This window comes from Zonotrichia albicollis, chromosome 4 (assembly GCF_047830755.1).
Source record: "Zonotrichia albicollis isolate bZonAlb1 chromosome 4, bZonAlb1.hap1, whole genome shotgun sequence".
Classification (NCBI taxonomy): Eukaryota; Metazoa; Chordata; class Aves; order Passeriformes; family Passerellidae; genus Zonotrichia; species Zonotrichia albicollis.
Genome location: NC_133822.1, coordinates 41200983 through 41219595, shown reverse-complemented (window position 1 = coordinate 41219595; position 18613 = coordinate 41200983). Strand labels below are relative to the sequence as shown.

General features: G+C 36.1%; 1 protein-coding gene across 1 annotated transcript; it reads right to left on the bottom strand.

Annotated features, from left to right (window-relative positions):
- Nucleotides 1-1139: 1139 nt before the first annotated feature.
- On the bottom strand, nucleotides 1140-12548 carry LUM (lumican). The gene is made up of 3 exons (XM_005480675.4): nucleotides 12183-12548; nucleotides 8496-9392; nucleotides 1140-2188 (listed from the first exon to the last, which is right to left on the bottom strand). The coding sequence occupies exons 2-3, from the start codon at nucleotides 9370-9372 to the stop codon at nucleotides 2034-2036; spliced, it is 1032 nt and encodes a 343-aa protein (XP_005480732.1). The 5' UTR covers nucleotides 9373-9392; nucleotides 12183-12548; the 3' UTR covers nucleotides 1140-2033.
- Nucleotides 12549-18613: the final 6065 nt, after the last annotated feature.

Sequence of the window (18613 nt, the reverse complement as noted above, 5' to 3'; positions counted from 1 at the left end):
GCAGACTGCTGTGAGACATGGACTGAGACATATGGTATATTCAGAGAGGCTAAGGGAAGCACCTTGGCATTACCTGGAAAGAAGAAGGTTGAAGGAACTTCTCTTAACAGGTTCTACTCTATCATGAGTTGGACTCTTCTCAGTCTTATTGTTCACACTCCTTCATTTTGCATAAAAGTAGTCAGTGTACTGAAATAAGCTGAAAAGAATAATACTTTTCTGTTGTGTTGTTAGATTTCAGCAATCAGCTGGCATATCTCATCAGTTTGTGTTCTAGAGGTCTTAGTGTTTAGTATATTTTTCCATTAAGGGAGCAGTTGGGTTAAAATCTCTCTGGAAATTGTTAAATACCATTTGTCATTCAATTTTCTTCTCTTTGGGGTGTTTTGCATGCACTTCCTTCTTCTTTTTCTATGTAACCATGCCTAGGTGCTATTCCACAGTGATTCCCACCCTGATGTGTTCAGAAGGCCCCAGATTTACACTTCATTCTGCATTGAAAATTCTAGCCAACTTGTAATAAATTTTACTGTCAATCCTTCCTGTACATGGGTGAAAAAGCAGCAACATTTATGAATTCCAAAATGAAAAAAAAAAAAGGAGGGAAATATTTCTATTGTTTTCTGAATCTCTTTTTGTTTTAGTCCCAGGTTTCTTTGTGAATTGTGTTTTGATTTTGAACATCTGGAACTGGCAATGTGCCGACAAAAGGGTTTGGTACGAATCGGTTTGGGGTTTTTTTCAGAGGTGCTAGTTTCTGCTTTTGCTATAGAAACTAACAAAGTTTCCGTTTGAGTGTTTAATAGTCCAGTAGTTGAAAATAAAACAGTACCCATGGGATGATCTGTACTTGCAAGCAAGCCACTTACAGCTCTCAGTTACTAACACATTTATTTTAGTGTGTTCCAAGATGCTGACAATATTTGGACTATTTAGTCCTGGGTGGAACACACTACCATGTCTTTACCATGTGTAGCTGCATTTTACTCACCACCTGTGGTTTCTGAGAGATTTCACTGTTCTTTTGACAATACTGAAACATTAGTTTGCACGTTTTCATAGTGCCATGATTCCCATAATGCAAACCTCATAAGGCAACACAAGTGTAGTGGCACATGTTAAATTATGTGTAGAAAATATTGAAATATCAAAGTAGAGAAAACAGTTTATTTAACGTCGCAATAATTTTTATAATGATAGAATAGCTTAGATTGTCTTGTCCTAACCTGTTTTTTTTTTCATTTTATAAAAGAAAGTAACATAGTTGTCAATGACATGGACAAAAGGACACTATTTGATATGTTTTATTTTCTACACTCTGGTTAAAAATAGCATGCAAGTAATTGAATAAAAATATTTGTATATATGATTTATTTTGAAATAACAATTATACCAGCAATGAATAAAAATCTTACTATGACAGTTAAATGAAAGTATGACAAAAAGAAGAGTAAACAATTATTTAACCTGAATATTTTTTCCTTGTTATCTTTCATCTATTCCATTAATATAACAGTGTCATAAGCTCTGAACACATACTTTCACAAATTTTAAATTGTTTGTATGTTGTTAAATCATTTTTTCCTTTGCCATGGGTAACAATATATAAAAGGCATGATGATTAGGAAAGTTGGACAGGAATCTTGTATGGACACAGGCCAGTCCATACTGATCACTATAACTCACATCGAATCCCAACTAACTTCCCTGTAAGTCTGGAACCTGCTGGCATGTACTGCATGCATGAATATAGATTTTTATGAAGTTGAATCTTTTAAATCAACTCATTTAGCCAGATAAAGACATATTTTGCATCATATTTAGTAATTCTTGTGCTTTCTAAATGGGACCATTCGTAAAAATATGCACACGTTCCCTTAAATTTGCCAAGTCCTTACTAAATATTCCCAAACAGAACGGATATTATGCAGACCGACACTTGCTTTTAGGCATACCCTAATGGTAAAGCACTACCACGGTGTGTTACTCTGCAGTGAGCGCCCCTGGGAGGGAGCTGGGCGCTCGCAGGTGTGTCACTCCAGCGAGATCTCGGCGGCCACCCGCAGGCAGTTGTACATCTCCTGCGGCAGGTCGGCCCGCGTCAGGTTGTTCCCGTCCAGGCGCAGGTGCGTGATCTTGGAGTAGGTCGTGGGCCCAACCACCTTACAGAAGCTGCTCAGTGGGAACTCTGAAGCAAAGAGAACAGAAATAAGAGGAAAACAGGAATAATTAGGAAATTAGGAAAATTTGACAAAACCATTATTTTTCTGCCTTTTTTTTTTGGATTTCAGTTGAAAATTGTGATCTTAATTCATTATACTATAATCAGTATTTTGCATTTTCACCAACCCTGTAAATTCATTGGAACCTGAGGGACTTGTGTTGGGAGATTTTCTTTCCGTTAGTTGTGAGAGGTTCAGAATTTGAAGACTGAGCTTTTCAAATGCCATTTTCTTCCAGTGCAAGTTTGACTTTTAGGCTTCAAATTTTATATAGAGGTCTTATCTGGCATTTAGATAAAAAGAAAAACAACTCTTAAAAAAACCCTAGAGATGCAAAGAGAGGTATCAGTCAGTTTGTGTACATTACAATGGATTTTATAAGATATTGAAGGAAGTGAAAAGTTTCTGAAGAAAATGAAACCATGATACAGCTTTACCCTAAAGAACAGGCAGTCCAGTGGGTGTCTGTGTATTTCATATGTATTTTATGTGTGCCATTTTGATTTACCTGTTTCAGAATGAAATTTAGGTCTAGGGTTGGAGAAGACTTTTACACTTAAACTGTGCATTTGAACCTTTCCACATCAGAATTAGGTGTGTATGAATGCAAAAATCCTTATAAAATATATATATTTATTGTAATTTATATATCATGTTATATATGGTCTCTATTCAGTTGGGGGATTATTTTGTTCACGTAACACCAGACAGATCTTGAATGGAAATTTGTCTTGTGTCTCTAAAAGATGTTCTTTCAGCCGAACAGAGATCTGCTCAGCAGTCAGCCATGAGCACACTGTGCCGTCCTCCGGACCGCCACGTATTTTTATACCCATTGTTACGTGTACAATATTTATCATTTTTCCCCAATACCATTTATTCTCATTGCTGGGTGCACTCTCAGTAATAACCAATCCAAGAGTGCCACCATGGCCAAAGAAGATGGAGGAGAAGAGGAAGAAGAAGGAGGACAGGACACACCCCAATTCCTCCATCTTACTCCTCTAAACCCCCCTGTACATAAATCCTAAACCCTGTGTCTCACCCTCTAATTAGCTAATCTTTTCACCATTCACCCCGGTGAAGTCCTCTTCTCTTCATAAAGGTGTCATCTCCCGTGTAGGGTCAAAGTCCTGCCACCAGACACTTCTGGCAACATTCCAGGACTCCCGGGCCCCCCAAGGGTGGTCTCGGAGGCCCGGCATCTCAGGACTCAGATCCTGAGATCCCACATGTGTCCTATGATCAGTATTAACTGTAAGTTAGAAATTACATGAATCACTGAAGTTCTCTGCTTAGTATGAAGAGCACACACCCGGCCATATTATAGACCTCTTTCATGCAGAGAAGATCCATCCTCAGGAGAGAATGTATATGTGAATAAATCTGATGCCCCCTGCATACCACATTCTGTAATTTTGCAAAGAGAGTCTTCATCCACTGTTTCCCTTAAGTCAGACAGAGAATTAGTCTATTGAAAAGCTCTATAACTACTAAAGAAGCAGTCTGAGAGACTTGTTCTTCTTCAGAACACTGAATGAATTCACACAGAAAATACTTTAAAAGGTTAAAGGGACTCCCTCAATGAACCTTTGCCTCTTATAATTTCTGAGACATCAAGTTATTATTATCAAAATCAAATGCCATTTGATTTACCTTTCATAGGCCACCTTATGTATCTTTTCTACATGGCTACTTAACTCATCTAAGAAGGTATGATCAAATTGTTGTACTAAAGGAAGTGGGGAAGTACCTTTCATACCTTCTCATAAACTTTTGGATTAACATTCTTCTAATTGGATTTTTCCAGGACATGCTTTACAATAATTTTCTATCACTAATGGAACATGGCTTTAGTAAACTAAGTATAAATGTACAGGCAGCTCTAGAGCATAAGAACTTAGGCAATATTTTGGACAGAGATTTGATGTTAAGAGTGGGTAAAGACTCAAGTACCATCCACAAAATAAGTTGTTTCAAGTAGGAGGTAAGGAAACATAATTTAAAAGTCAGATCTTGATCACCAAGATTTGATTAAAGCAAATCAAAGCAATTTCCTAGATTTTGTAGAGAGTGCAGCCTTCTTTTGAAAGGGTGAGAGGTGAATGTCATCCTTTGGGCAGTCCATGTTGTAAAACAGTAAAATTTTAAGACCTCAGACCAATTCTGATACCCTTCTGGTTCAGAATGTACCAGCAGAAGGAAACTATTATTTCTTGTTCATTAAGATCATATGATTGGAGAGATTTTTATAGGATTATGTCTATGTGGAATTTTGCTGAATGAAAACATAAATTATTGAGATTTTAATTCATTTTCTTGGGCTATAGGCTATGTCATTGACTATTTATTACCATTTTTCTTCAGATAACTTGGATTTAATTTGTAAAGTTTAAAATAAACATGAATTCTAATATCATTTTTTCCATCTTCTTTTCATTCAGGAGTGACATAGTAAGAATATTTTTGCTGATGATGAACATTCAAAAACTTTATAAATTTAAATTGTAGGGTTTTTTTCATATCATTACTTTTTAGCACAAATACTAACATTTGGTTGCAAAAGATATGCTTATACAAGCTGGATAGATGGTTAACTACTCAAAGGACAGAAACTTCATGCATGTAAACCACAAAATTTAAGTGTTATAACAAAACTCTGATCTGTGCTGACTGTTTATGAGACTTAAACCACTTGGGAAGCGGATGAAGATCTTGGCCTCACAGAAGTCAAATTGACTCAGTCCTGGACCTCAGTGGGATTTTGTTCCAATATTTGGTCCACACCTTTTAAATGTGGGTATCAAGACTCAAGTTTATTTTATACTCTTCATATAATTTTCAGTTGTTAGAAACATATTAAAAAAAATTTCATTTTAATTGCAGTCTCAACTAGCAGAAAATAAGACCAGTAGTTCTTGTGAGTGCACTTGATGAGCTGTTACCTGTGTGATCTGTATGGGGAATTGCAATCCTTTAGACTGGAGTATTGTGCATCGAATATCTCTGTAGTTTACTTCCTCTTTTGTTACATACATTAATGTTGCAGGTGAAAAAATGTCTTCCTGAATTTATAAAATTCAAGTTCAGAGCCAGTGTACCTGGAATTTTTTCCCACATATTTTCCCAACCCAGAATTCTTGCATTAGCCGGACACTGAGAGAATAAGTATTGGATGAAAGTTGGATTTTATTCTAACAGTACAGTGAGCAATCCTAATAAGATCTGAAGTTCCATAGTCACTATTGTTGGTCTGTTGTCCTCCAATCCCATGTGAAAGATTTTTGGATAGTCCATGTTAAAAAACTCCTTTGGGAATTGTTGGAGTGAACCAGATGAAAGGCCATAAATCATCTCCAGAATTTCATATATAGACTCTTAATTGTCCTCTATCACATTTACTTATTTCCCCTTTCATGCTCCATTTATGTGGAGTAACCCCAGTACTTCCTGGGGTTTCATGTGGAAGCAACAATTTCCTCCTTAATTCCTTACAGGTACAGAGGAAATGTGGAGAAGGCCATCTTTGGACCCTCTTCTTGTTTCACTGAAACTCTTTGTTCTTGGGGTTTTTTCCATCCTGCAGAGTTTTTTTTGCCTTGAGGAGTCTGTAACACAAGTCTCTGTGTCTGTGTGTGTGTGCTAGTGTACATTCTTGTGTTTGTGTATATAATAATAATGGCATCTTAAAGGCATTTCAATTTAGAAACTACAGTTTAGGTTTGAGCTGTGGAGAAAGTAAAAGCTTTTCTAAATCTTCCATTGTCCTCTTCTAGCTTGGAGATACAACGAGCACCAAGTACAGTAGATAAATGTGTAGATTTGACATCTACAATCAATACGATGGATGTACTTCAATGTATTAGTTAGAAATCACAGGAGCTACTCTGAATTTGATTTCTCAGCAGTTTGCTATTTGCTTCATCCACTGCTTCTTGCAACACAAGGGGAAACAGCACATACTAAGGAAACAGCACATACTTCCGCTATATATTTAGTGGTGTTTATTCATCAGATCTTGTTCAAAAAACTCAGAGTCACTCAAATAAGGGTATTTCTCAAACAGATTATTTTTTATGAATGACAATGCAAAATGATTGTAGCAAGTCCCTGGTGAAACTCATGGACAGTAATTTAGAGAAATATTCTTTCCAGTAATGTCAACAAAGCTGGAACAAGATTTTTCTTTCTTAGACAAATATAAATAACTACAAGCTTTAAGGTACCTAAGAAAAAGGGAGACATAGCAAGTTATGAGCTCTGGAGAAATATCTTTATGTTAGTTCTCAGTATAATGAAAACTCCAATCTAAGCAAGTACAAACTGAAAGATTATCCTTTTGTGTATTTGAGGACAAATTATTCCTCCTTAGAGAGGAGTCTCTCACAGCACAGGGATACCATAGGCCATCACATGGAATGGAAGCTGGCCTGATCTACTTTCATAAATTACTGGTAAAACATGACAATATATTAAACAAAGAACTGGTCATTGATTTGAGGCTTAAATAATCACAGACCAATCAACTCAATTTGCCAAAAGACTAAGCACTCACAGCTGTAGGTCAGGTGTCATGAATGGTGAAATCCAAGGGCTTTGTTTGCCCTATATGAATGATTATTTTTAATTAATTTTTATACCACATTGTCAATCAGCATCTTAGGGAACTATATATTATGCCTGTAAAATTAGATAGCTGAGAAAATTGATTGTTGAAGTTCGCTAAATTTTATGATAAAGAAAAAAATCAGTAAATCATAATTCTGTTGCATCAGTCCATAGGGTAGTGATGGTAGTGTAGCAGTAGCTGGTGAACATCCACTCCCCACACCAAGCCCCTGAAAATGCAGCTTGCCCTGAAAAGCTAAAATTGTTGTCATAGTCCCTGACTCTGATGTCCCTGGAAAAGTGAATAGCAGCCAAGCTTGGTACCTGGTTATCATGCAGAAGGCTCAGACCATTCCAAGTAGGGGAAAGTGCTTATATCTCATGAAAAGTTAAAAATCATATTTTTTAGCTATTTTAGGAGTGGCAGAGTATCTGGTAGAGTTCCACAGGTTTCTGTATGTGGTGTCCTGGGTGGGAAGTATTAACTCATTGTTTTCCCTCATCAAAACAAGAAACCGAGATGCTCTATGAAAAAAAAGCCACTGAGAAAAATGAAACATAGTAAATACAAAACATTTCAAAATATCTTGCCCTAAATCTGGTAAGATCTGCACTAAAAATGTTTGGTTTTAAAGACTACATCTCCATGGAGTTAGCTATGTACGGAGTAGCTAACACTGATACTCTTAATCCTTGATGGATACAAGCAGGCAAACAGAAGGGAGAATTTTGCGGTTTACTCTGTATAAACAAGCAAGATGATGTAAATCCTCCTGAAGAACCACAGTCATACTTGGAATACCTCCCTCTCTGTCAGGGACTGCCACTGATGAAGGTGCAGCTGGGAACTTCTGGCATGGTGGTGGTGAGGCCTCTCCAGCTCAGCAGCACCTCCTGGTCAGCCCAGGAAGGGGACAGCCTTGTGAAAGCCCTGCCTCTGCAGAAACCTTCGTGGTCTCGTGCAAGGTGTGGCATTTCTTGGCTTCACAAGGAACATTTTTCAGATTATAAGTGAATGGAGACAAACTTGCCACCTGATCATGTGATGTGCAGAACGGGAGTGAAAAGAAAGAACAGGGGCAGCTCCTTGGATTTCAAGAGAGGTTTGGAGGGATACTGCATGAGGCAAGGGAGGAAAGAAACAAATGCAGTTACTTTGATGTATCTTTTTCACTGCATCTTGTGCCTGCTACCTTATGAATTTGTTTTTTCTCCCTTTCTCCCCCCTCCAGCATTTTGATTACAAGCTCCTGAAAGGTTACCATAGCCATATCCTCACCTGACATCTCTCTTTTTTGTTAACTTAAGAATTCTGAACATCTTTTTGCACTGATCAAATTTTTCATTTTTTTTCTGAATTGTACAAGACAAATTCATTGGCTTCTATGTACCTACTCCAATTTACAAAAGATAAAAGTTTGAGGAAAAAATCCACTTTAGCATGAAAGCATAAATTTCTCATTATAAGGATATATTGAGTGGCTATTCAGTAAATATCTGTCTTATAACATGAATATGGACAACTGTCAGGTAAATGTCAGTGTGCTAAGAGTCTAAACAGTAATATTTTTTTAAAATAGTTCATGTGTTATTTCAGATACTTGCATTGGCCATCAGTATCTAGTCTGTGGTAAACATTAATGAATATGTGCAAATTTAACTTACTGTTAATTTTGTTGACTTGGAGGTAGAAGTTTTCCAGGTTCTCACTGACAATTGGAATGCTCTTCAGCTGATTGAAGGAGAGATCCAACTCAACTAGGGATGTGATGTTGAAGACATTACCTGGTATTCCAGAATCTGTTAATTTATTGTGGGATAAGCGTAAATATTGTAGGGCTTTAAAACCTTGGAAGTACTCATCAGGAACATTAGAAATCTGGTTATTATCAAAATACAGCATGAGCAGGGAGTGAGGCAGTCCTGTTGGTAGCTTTGTAAGTTGATTGAAGCTTAAGTCAAGATACAAAAGTGAATTCAGGCCTTTAAAAGCCCCAGAAATAGAATCTGCTTTCAGCTGGTTGTTCTGGAGGTGAATGACAGTCAGGTTCATCAGCCCCTCAAATGCACCAGGATTGACTTTTGTGATCTTGTTGTGACTTAATTGCAGGTCATCTAGAGTTTTGGGAAGTGGTCCAACAGCTTCAGTCAAATTGTTGTAGTTAATGTGAAGTTTCTTCAGGTTCTTTAGTTTAGAGAAGACTCTTCCCTTAATTTTTGAATTTTCCAAATGGTTGTGATCCAGGATCAGCCACTGTAGGTCTGTTACATTGTCAAACGTGTTCTCTTCAATTCCCTCAATCATATTGTTTCGGAGATAAAGGTATTTAATTCCACTTGGGACAATGGGAATGGTTTTCAGCTTAAGATTGTCACAATACATGGCAGTAGGGTAGCTTAAAGGACAATTACATTCTGGGGCGCAGACTGCAGCAGATGGCCCGAAAGGATCATAGCCATAATCATCTCCAGGACCGTAGTCATACTGGCAAAAAATGCCACTAATCAACAGCAGAAAGACAGCCAGGGAGTTTAGAGTCATCTTTCTAATGTGTCCTGTTCCTGTATGATGAAAGGGAATAAACAGGATATTACTTTAGTTTTTTATCTCTCTCAGCAGAATTTGAAATTTTACCATATAAAAATTATATTTAAAAACTAATTATGGTTCCTATTTAAAGTTTTTAATTAGGAGAAAAATACAATGGATTGTTAGTATTCCATTGTTAATACTATATCACTGCCCTTGTCTTGTATAATCTTCCTTTGCAATGCAAAATTTCTGGCCATTTTGCTGTTGTAAGTATAACTTTTTTATGTCTTTCTGCATTCATTGATTAGGTCACAAGAAAGGTGATGAAGTACAAGGTTTTTAAACTTGCCACAGAAGTTTTCAGTTTTGCGGAAGGCTACATTCAGAGAAAGTTCCACCATTTAAATTCTACCAAGCATTCCTAATGTGCTGAATTGTCTCATTTCTAAACATGTTGCTAGTTGACTTAAGTTTGAAAGAGACAGGGAAGTTACAACTGAGGGTAATGCTCTCATGCATAGTGGGTTGTTAAGATGTGTGTGGCTTGAAATCTCTTTTTCTCATGGATTATATTCTGTGAAGCATGGTCACCTAAGTTTCATAGTCACCTAAAGAACAAACTAATAGGAATATAAAGCATATTATCTTTAACATGCCAAACAACCAATATTGCATATGTGTGCAGTGGATCTGAAATGAATGAATCTGAGAGTGGACCTGAAGTGGTTGAATTTCAGATAGTGAAAATGTCCTTGCAAATTCTCTATACAACAAAGGTGTTGGTTACATTTTATGTCCCTTCTAAATTAATTGAACAATAGAACACTGGCTTTACACAGTTAGTTGCTGAGTTCACATACAGCAAAAGGACATTTGGTTTCCTTGGAGGTGTTTGTGATTCAGTATACATAGGGTCACTTAACTCTTTAAGGCCATTGCTTTTTCATCAGGTACCCCACAAGATGTCAATTAATCTGTGAAGACTAGTATCTTGTTTATACCTCTAACTGGCTAGATAGATCTTCTGCTGGAAAAGAACCAATAAAGTCAGTGAGCTTTGATATTCACTAGTAAAAGACAAGGCTCCAAGTACTCAACTACCGTTCAGAGACTGAGAGGATTAGGAAAATCCTTAAAACTTTTTTTTTTTTCTCAAGGAATTTCAGAAAGTATGTGAAGCCTGTAAACAGACTACAAGGCATTGGTCTCAGATCTGGGCAATTTTCCAGCAGAGTAAGTTAGTTTTGCTATTGGAATTGTTACACAGAGGACTTAAAGTATAGGGCCATAGCTACAAAATTTTCCCTAATTCTAAATGTTTAAATAGTAGCTGTCAGTGTAATTTTCTTTGCCTGTCTTTCATTACTTCATGAGAACATGCAACATGAACATGAGCTCGACCTTCAGTCCCCTGCTGGTATAAATAAGTACAGCTCATCTGAAAGCAAAGACTGCAGCAACACAATTAATCTCAAAATCCAGTTCTATTTAGGTACTAAACATTAAAGAAAGGAAATCAAGTAATTCTGTATTCAAAGTATCAAAAGAGTGTAATGAACTCCTTGGACTACACTCTTTGGCCTTATGGTGACATTTTTTACACACCTCCTTAATTATATAGTTTTAAAATAACATAGACATTTTAAATTCAAACTCTTTTTTGTTTTCTGGTTTCAAATTATATTTGTAATGCTAAGTTTCACTATTGATATCATAGTCATACAGTCCATTAAATAGAGTAAAAAGTTTACTGCTCTGCAGGACCCTTCAAGTAACTAAAAATGCTAGATGGCAAGTGTTTTGAATTAATTTATCAAAACGTTTTAGAATTTATGTGACAATTCTATAGTTCAGGGGCATATGAGCCTGCGTGCACCATAAAATTGCAAAGTAAATAGGAAATTTATTTAACTTGTTTTATTAATTCATTTCTCATTCAGGTATCTGAATGTCTTACTGTCAGAAGTGTAAAAGATTAATAGATCATGCTTGTTTGTTGCACTGAATAACATGAATCCAAAATATAAAATCAGAAAACATTCTTACATTTTCATATTACAACATAAACATGCTTTAATTAATTACCTGTGCCTGTTCTAAGCAGTTGTGTTGCAAAATACCTGTGAAAATGTTTGTGAAGTTGTTCAGGCAACTTGCCAAAACGTACTAAATGATAAATCCATAATTTTGGGAAAATGCTTCCAACATTAATTTAGAAATATGATTCAAATTATGTTTAACCGTGTCTATATTTCCTTAATCATTAATTTATTATGAAAAAATCCATATAAAACTAACAGTCAATCAACCTTAATTCTGTAGCTTAACTTCTTACCCAGTTTGCAAAAGACCATATTTTTTAAGTTTCTTTAGTATATTTAAAATGTGCTTTAAAATTAATTAGAAATTTTAAAATATCTACTGTTTCCCTCTCACTGTTTATGTGATTAATTATTTAAATATCAGGATATATTGTCTTTTTGTAGAATGGAGTAAATGATTTAGCAAATGGGGTTTACAAAGCTCTCATTAATATTATGAATGAAAAAGTAAACAGTGAGTACTCTTACACACTTCTTCGTACTTTATGTTAAATCTTATTCTGATGTAGAACAAAGCAGACTGTAAAAAATTGCAACACTGATGTACAAAATATGTGAAGCTGTTTTAAGGAAACTGAGAAAGTGAATCGACAGTGAAACTGTTGATTTGTGCTCAATTTACAAATTGGCAAACTTATCCTGTCATGTTTTCATGTTCCCATTGCAGCTACATTTAAACAGCTGAACATTACAGTTAAAGCATGCAGCAACACTTACCTTACTGCCTTCAAGCTGCTTTCCTTAATTCCCAGAGCAGATGCAATAAGAGGCTGTATCGACCAATATATGCTCTAAACAGTGTCAGGAGGTAAAAGTCTGCCAGATCCTCTGTGTTACAAGAAGGAAAAAAAAAAGCCCTAGTCACGCTGTTCTCTGAAGCTGCTATGTCATCATGGTGATCTTGTGGTGTGGCATGTACAAAAATGCAGCTCTCTAATGAAGTGCAGGTGGATACCATATTTTGTACAAGGACAACCCATCTGTTCCTCCTGTGGGATCAGAGAATGATATTTCACAAACCTGAGAAAGTTGAAAAGCCACAGGTTTATACAAGAATTTGTTTTTTGTATTTCAGAGGGAAAACATGTTATATTGTAAAAGAAATTGCAAACAGGCTTTTGTTTTTCAACTTATTTTATACTACTAGACATGAGCTAACACATAGCACTCAGACCTCAATGCTGCTGTTCTTCTTCAGCCAAGTGACTCATTCATTTTTCTGCCTTTTTCTTTAACTGTCTTATGACCACAGCAAAATATCCTTAATGAAAACTTTAGCCTAAGGATCAGATTCAAAATTATCTTTGAATCATATCCCTTTCCACATTACATACTGAGTTCAAAGATTACATATTTGAGTTCAAAGACTCTTCTGCAAATCATTGGAATTTATTTGGTCTGGAGATTTTCTTTGGTGGTTGAATGTATGTTTGTTTAATAAAAACACATCCCAGGAATGGGTTATGAGCAGTTACTGTAAACTCACTCCATACATTCGTTCATTTTGCACTTACAGTTTTCTCCTGCTTTTCAGAATCTGGAACTACTCAGCTTTATGTTGTCTGTTTCTTATTCCATGGATGTAGTTCAAGAATGCATCTTAAGGCTTGGATGAGATGTTACTTTCACCAGGCAATGTCGAAAAAAATTACATTAAGAAAGTAACAGTTTAAAGTGGATCTTAAAGCTCCCATAAGAACTTTCCCTTATCTCTAAATGGAGGATGTCTTCCTTTTTATGGGAAACATATTTTTTTGATAGATTTATGTAGGGGAAAATGTCAAATGTGCTGATAGAAAGCACGCACAAGCCATTTTAAAGTGTCTTATGTGTTTATTTGCATTGTAATTGTTGGGGTAGAAATTCAGAGATTTTGTCCATTTTCAATTTATTATCTTTATGAAAAGTTGTAGTACAGAATGTGTCTGGGCTAGAGAACCCTATCAGTTTCCTGAAGAGAAGCCTGGATATGAGCTTCTCCCAAAATTTGCTGCTGATGCATCTCAGTCTTCACAGCAGTGAAGGCTCCTGGGAGCAGGGAAAAGCCAGTGCCCTTCACTGAGCAGGAAAGACAACCAACACTTTCAGACCTTTGTGCTTCTGCAATGCCCCAGTCAGCAAACAATTTGCTCCACACAGAGTGCCATGTGCCAGTGCAGCCCACAGGGTGGGAATGTTATGCTTTTGATGTTCTGACATTATGCCTGCCTCCCTGGTGTGGGAGAACCATTTACACTCTGGGAAACAGGTTGGTGACAGATTCTTACTGCATTACTGCTTACATGGTGCCAAGAAGTGAATGTGCAGCAGTGGGATCACAATTGTGATTTAATCTAAGTGAAAAACTGCATGGTATCAGGACTAGAAATGTACAAGTGGACAAAGCTGCTGTTGTTCTGCGTGTAGACAAATGGAGACCAGATGGAGTTTCTCATGCACAGAATGATATTTATCTGAAAACTACTTCATTAGCTTTAGTTGACCCAGGGAACCTCAACTGTGACTTGACTGCAAATGTAGCAACAAGCAGCACTCAGCAGTTGGAATAGAAAAAAGAATTTCATGCAGAAAATGATAACCTTTAAGGTAATATTGGGATTTGCCCTGTGGAAGAATATAAAACAAGGTGAGCAATGGAGCATAATATTTGTAAAGAGAATTTTTAAAATCACAGGAAAGGCATTAATTTTGCTTTCTCTGACTACAGATTGTTTTGGTGGACAAGCCCAATATTATGATAAATTAATGTATATTTTGAACCCTCAGTAATAGGTGTAGTTTTGCATTTGCAGTACAAATAGAATTAAACATTGGCTGCGAGTACAGGATAATCCAGGCTTAATATGCTTTTGGCACAGTTGTATTTATGAACCATATGTTTTTCTATACATCAAGTATACATCCTTTTTCTCATTATGATAACAGAAATACAAAACATGGGTATCCTTATAGCTTACAAATCTTATTAATCAGACTGATGGTATTTTGAAATTAACATATGGTAAAAGCTTGGGTCACATAAAGTTCAGCTGAGACTAGTTCATTCATATAGTTCCTGTATTCCTGACTGCTTTAAATTAGCTATGGAAATTGCACAGTCAAGATGAAGAATCACATGCCTTCTGAGGTTAAGATAAAAAAACAATAGATTTTCCTCTCTTTTTAATAAGATTTTTACTGTCTCTCCAATCTGTTATTTAGTACTGCCCTTTGGCATAATTTTGATGCTTTTCCTAATCTTACAGTTGTAACTCATGAAGCTATCACCTCATAAACCTGTTTGGGAGAGCAGGTAGGTGCTACAACCCAGCAGATAAGATATTGCTTCTTCTGCAACAGAGGGTGGGACCGTGGTTGGGTGATTTCCTTGTTTCTGGTCCTATTTTGTGTTCTGTGCAGGGGTTACTTTGGTAGGTCTCAGAAGTCATTAAACAGCATTTAATTCCCTAATTTCTAAGGAATACACAAAGTAATATGTAAATTCACCTATGTCATCTAAGTTGTAAAGTGGTTATAAATATTCTTCACCCTGATGATGTCAGGACATATTATTATTTCATTTTTACAACTGCTGTGCTCCAGTTTTTCTTCAAAATTTATTTTCCTTTGTACCTTAGTTATTCATCTTTCTTTGATGGGAAATATGATCAAAACCTATTAAAATCTAACTTTCTTTGTCTTGTGATATATGAATAGAAATTTTTTTTTGTGATACAAAGCTCCTTTTTAGTTTTTTAAAAATTCTTATTTTCATAGCTGAAAATGGCCAAGTCTAATGGGTTGTAATGAAAGAATCTGAAAGCAAAGCTCACTGCAAGTCAGTTTGCACTGGCTGAGATCTAGCCATCAAATATTGTTGAGTTATAGTGTCACCATTTTGTTTCTACACTCATCAGTGGTATCCTTTCTGCTTTTAGTCTCTTGTAAATCTGCCGTCTTTATAGCTTCTGCATAAATGGAAGTACCTCCCAAATCTATTTGGATTTAAAATCCTTTTCCCCAAAAGACTCAGGTGACCGAAACTTAATAGCTGCTATCTAAACCAACTGCTGCTTTGTTTTCATCTCAAACCTGTGCCCACATCTGGTGCACAGAACCAAGAGAATTGGGTGCCCAGTATCAGGAGTAGGGTGGTTTTGCCATGGGAACATATAGCTCCAGGAAAATCCATCATGGAACTTTTCACACTGCCATATGAAGTGAACAATGAGGTTTCTCCTCTGGTCACTAAGAATTTAAACTAAATATTACTCTCAAGATGAAATGAAGATTAGCTTATTTTATTTGGCTACCTGCAGCAGGGGTTAAGAAACCTCCATCAAGGGCAAAGGCTTCAATGGACACCATGCAGCAAGACACTTAATTATAAAGAGGCAACATAGTGATTCTACATGATGTTTTCTATGTCTCTAAACAGTGAATATACAGCCTGTTAGCCTATATATAGTGAATAAACAAAAATATGATATTGGCACAAATCTCCAGGAAAAATTAGTTAAGTATTTCTGTAAAGTTATGCAGCATTTTGAAAATATTACTGAAGGCTGACTCATATTTAATGAGTTCCACTACAAACAATTCAGTTCCAGGTTCTGGAGGCTGTAGGTGCTTATTTTTTCATGTGAAAACTTCCATCCCTCCTAATTGAAATTTTATTTTTTCAGTCTCTACACTGGATTTACATGTTAAATGGAAAGTGTTAGACCACATACTATAAGCATTACAAAATTTGTGGTGATCCAAATCCTTCTTTTCCTTTCTCCTAAAAAGGAAATGCCAGCTATGGAAACTTACAAAAATGGTAACAGCGTTAAAACCTATTAGCAGACCGCAACAGATATTTTAGTTGAGCACAAATCTTTGTTTTTGTCCTTCTGAAAGGCTGATTGCTGTTTTCCTTCAAGCTTGACAGTGTCTGTGTTCTTGTACTGTTATCCTCCTTTCTGTTGCTTTTTAAACTGTTTTTGATTTGATTCAAATGGTCAACAGCAAAATTTCTTTGAGTTGATCCAAAGTCTGATCAAAGCTTTTTTTTGGTGAGGACTAAACACGAAGGCAAGAGTCTGTTTTTAAACCAGACTCCTTAAATATCCTGTATATTTTGTCATAGCATTTAAAATCTGCTGATCCATGTACAAAAGAAAATTAGGTGGTCTTGGAGCATGAGACAGCTCAAATTGTTCCCAATGTCAAGAATCCATGAGTATCTCAAGGAGCTGTTATATTTGTGAGTAAGTTGTGGATACAGATAAAAATTATAGCAGAATCTCTATATTTCTGTATTGTAAACAGTACAGATAATTTATGGAAAAGGAAGAGTTGGACTTGGCCAACTTGGTTAGTTCACCGTCTATTATTTGTATATGCTAATATTGTACCAACATAGACCTGCTTTGAAATTCATTGGGTGCTAAACACCTTCCCAGAATCTAAGCATTTTCAATGTCTGTTTGCATTCAGATCACTACAGATTAAGGTCTGAAGGGATGTTAATTCATCTGGATTCTGCTGAACAATGAGAATATATCATTTGGCCTTCTGCTAGTTTATGTGACCCTGGACTTAAACAGATCCACTGTCATAAATCATCTTAGCCATGACGCTGGGACAGTTTTGGGAGCCACTTAACATGCAGCTTTTAAAAATACTGCCCATTGTCGTTTCTAAAATAAAGCACCTTGGACAAATCTACAGCAATTACAGAAGATGCTTTTAGCAAAATCAGCAAGTAAAGTTTGATAGATATCTATTATATCATTGGCTACCTATTAGTATCTACTTTGACATTAGCTGTCACTTAGTTCATTACTCCCTGAATGCTGTATGAGATTTTTGCATTATTTTCCCTAGGACTGGTGGCAGATTAATAGCCTTGAGGTAGAGACAGCTTATACCTATTTAAAATCCATGAACAGTGTTCGGGTATTCCCAGGTTCATGAAAATGGACTGTAAATGAACCAAACAACCAAACAACTCTTACAAGTCTTCCTGAGATGTTTAAGTACAAACTAACTTGTGACAACCAAATCTAAAAGTATTTCTCACTATCAAACATTTTTGTTGTTTTTCTTTCCTTTAGAAAGAAAATGGTACAGTAAAAGTGCATCAGTCTGAAAAAGCAGATCTACTCCTTTCCAAATGCAGCAAACAATGATTATTTTTATTCATGTTCCATTGTTAATCATTGGCTTGTGTCTCTTTAGTTGTAGTAAAGATAAATATGTATACTATATATATGTATAGTAGGAGTATATGTACTATTATAGATAAAATTACTAGAATTTCTTTTCCTCGTCAAAACCTCCATCTTCTTCCAACTATCTTCTGCCATGCGCTCTGTGGATCTGTCACTGACATATTCAGTGCAACTGCTCTATTTTTTTCCTTATTAATAATACGTACAGGGGCACATTTAATCTTAACCATTCTTTTTTTTCTTACGTCTCATAATTTTTTCCCTTCTTACATTTTACTTATCAAGTGAAATAAAGCAAGTTATGGCTAAAACTGACCTTTTTTGGGTGTTATATCAAGAAACAAGAGATATATGAAGAAGTATTTTTATTTTTCTTAAAATTTTTTCCTTCCAGACAAATTTTTTCATCCTTTTCCTGTTTGGACATTGAGGTCCTTTGAAAGAGCTGGCTGGAAACATGCTTTTGGCTATATTAAATGGTCAGCTTTGGCAACCACAGATTCCAATCCAGTGATTTAATTGTCTTTATTTTTATCAGGAGATCCAGAGTGGATTAACCTCATGCTGTATGAAATGCCTTTTGTCTTAGGAATTGTGCAGTGTTGAGAAACTCTACAAAAGCTTTACTACATGTCCACATGGCACTGCTAAAGCATATCGCAAAATCAAATTTCCCATTGAGAAAGCTACCTTTTTTTAAAGTTACTCCACCTTATATCTCACTAAGATTGCCTCCACTTCTCTGCAAGATGCAATCTATCTATTATTATAAACAGTGTCAGGTATGTGATGAATCTGACATTTTGCTCCTGAGAGACAGCAAACACAGGTGTCTGTCTACATGTGTGATAAGAGACGAGGCACTGCTCAGGATCAGTGGGGATGTAATAAACAGTTGTGGAGCCTGGAGGGTGAGTCAATTGTCAACACAGACACTACAACAGTGCTCAC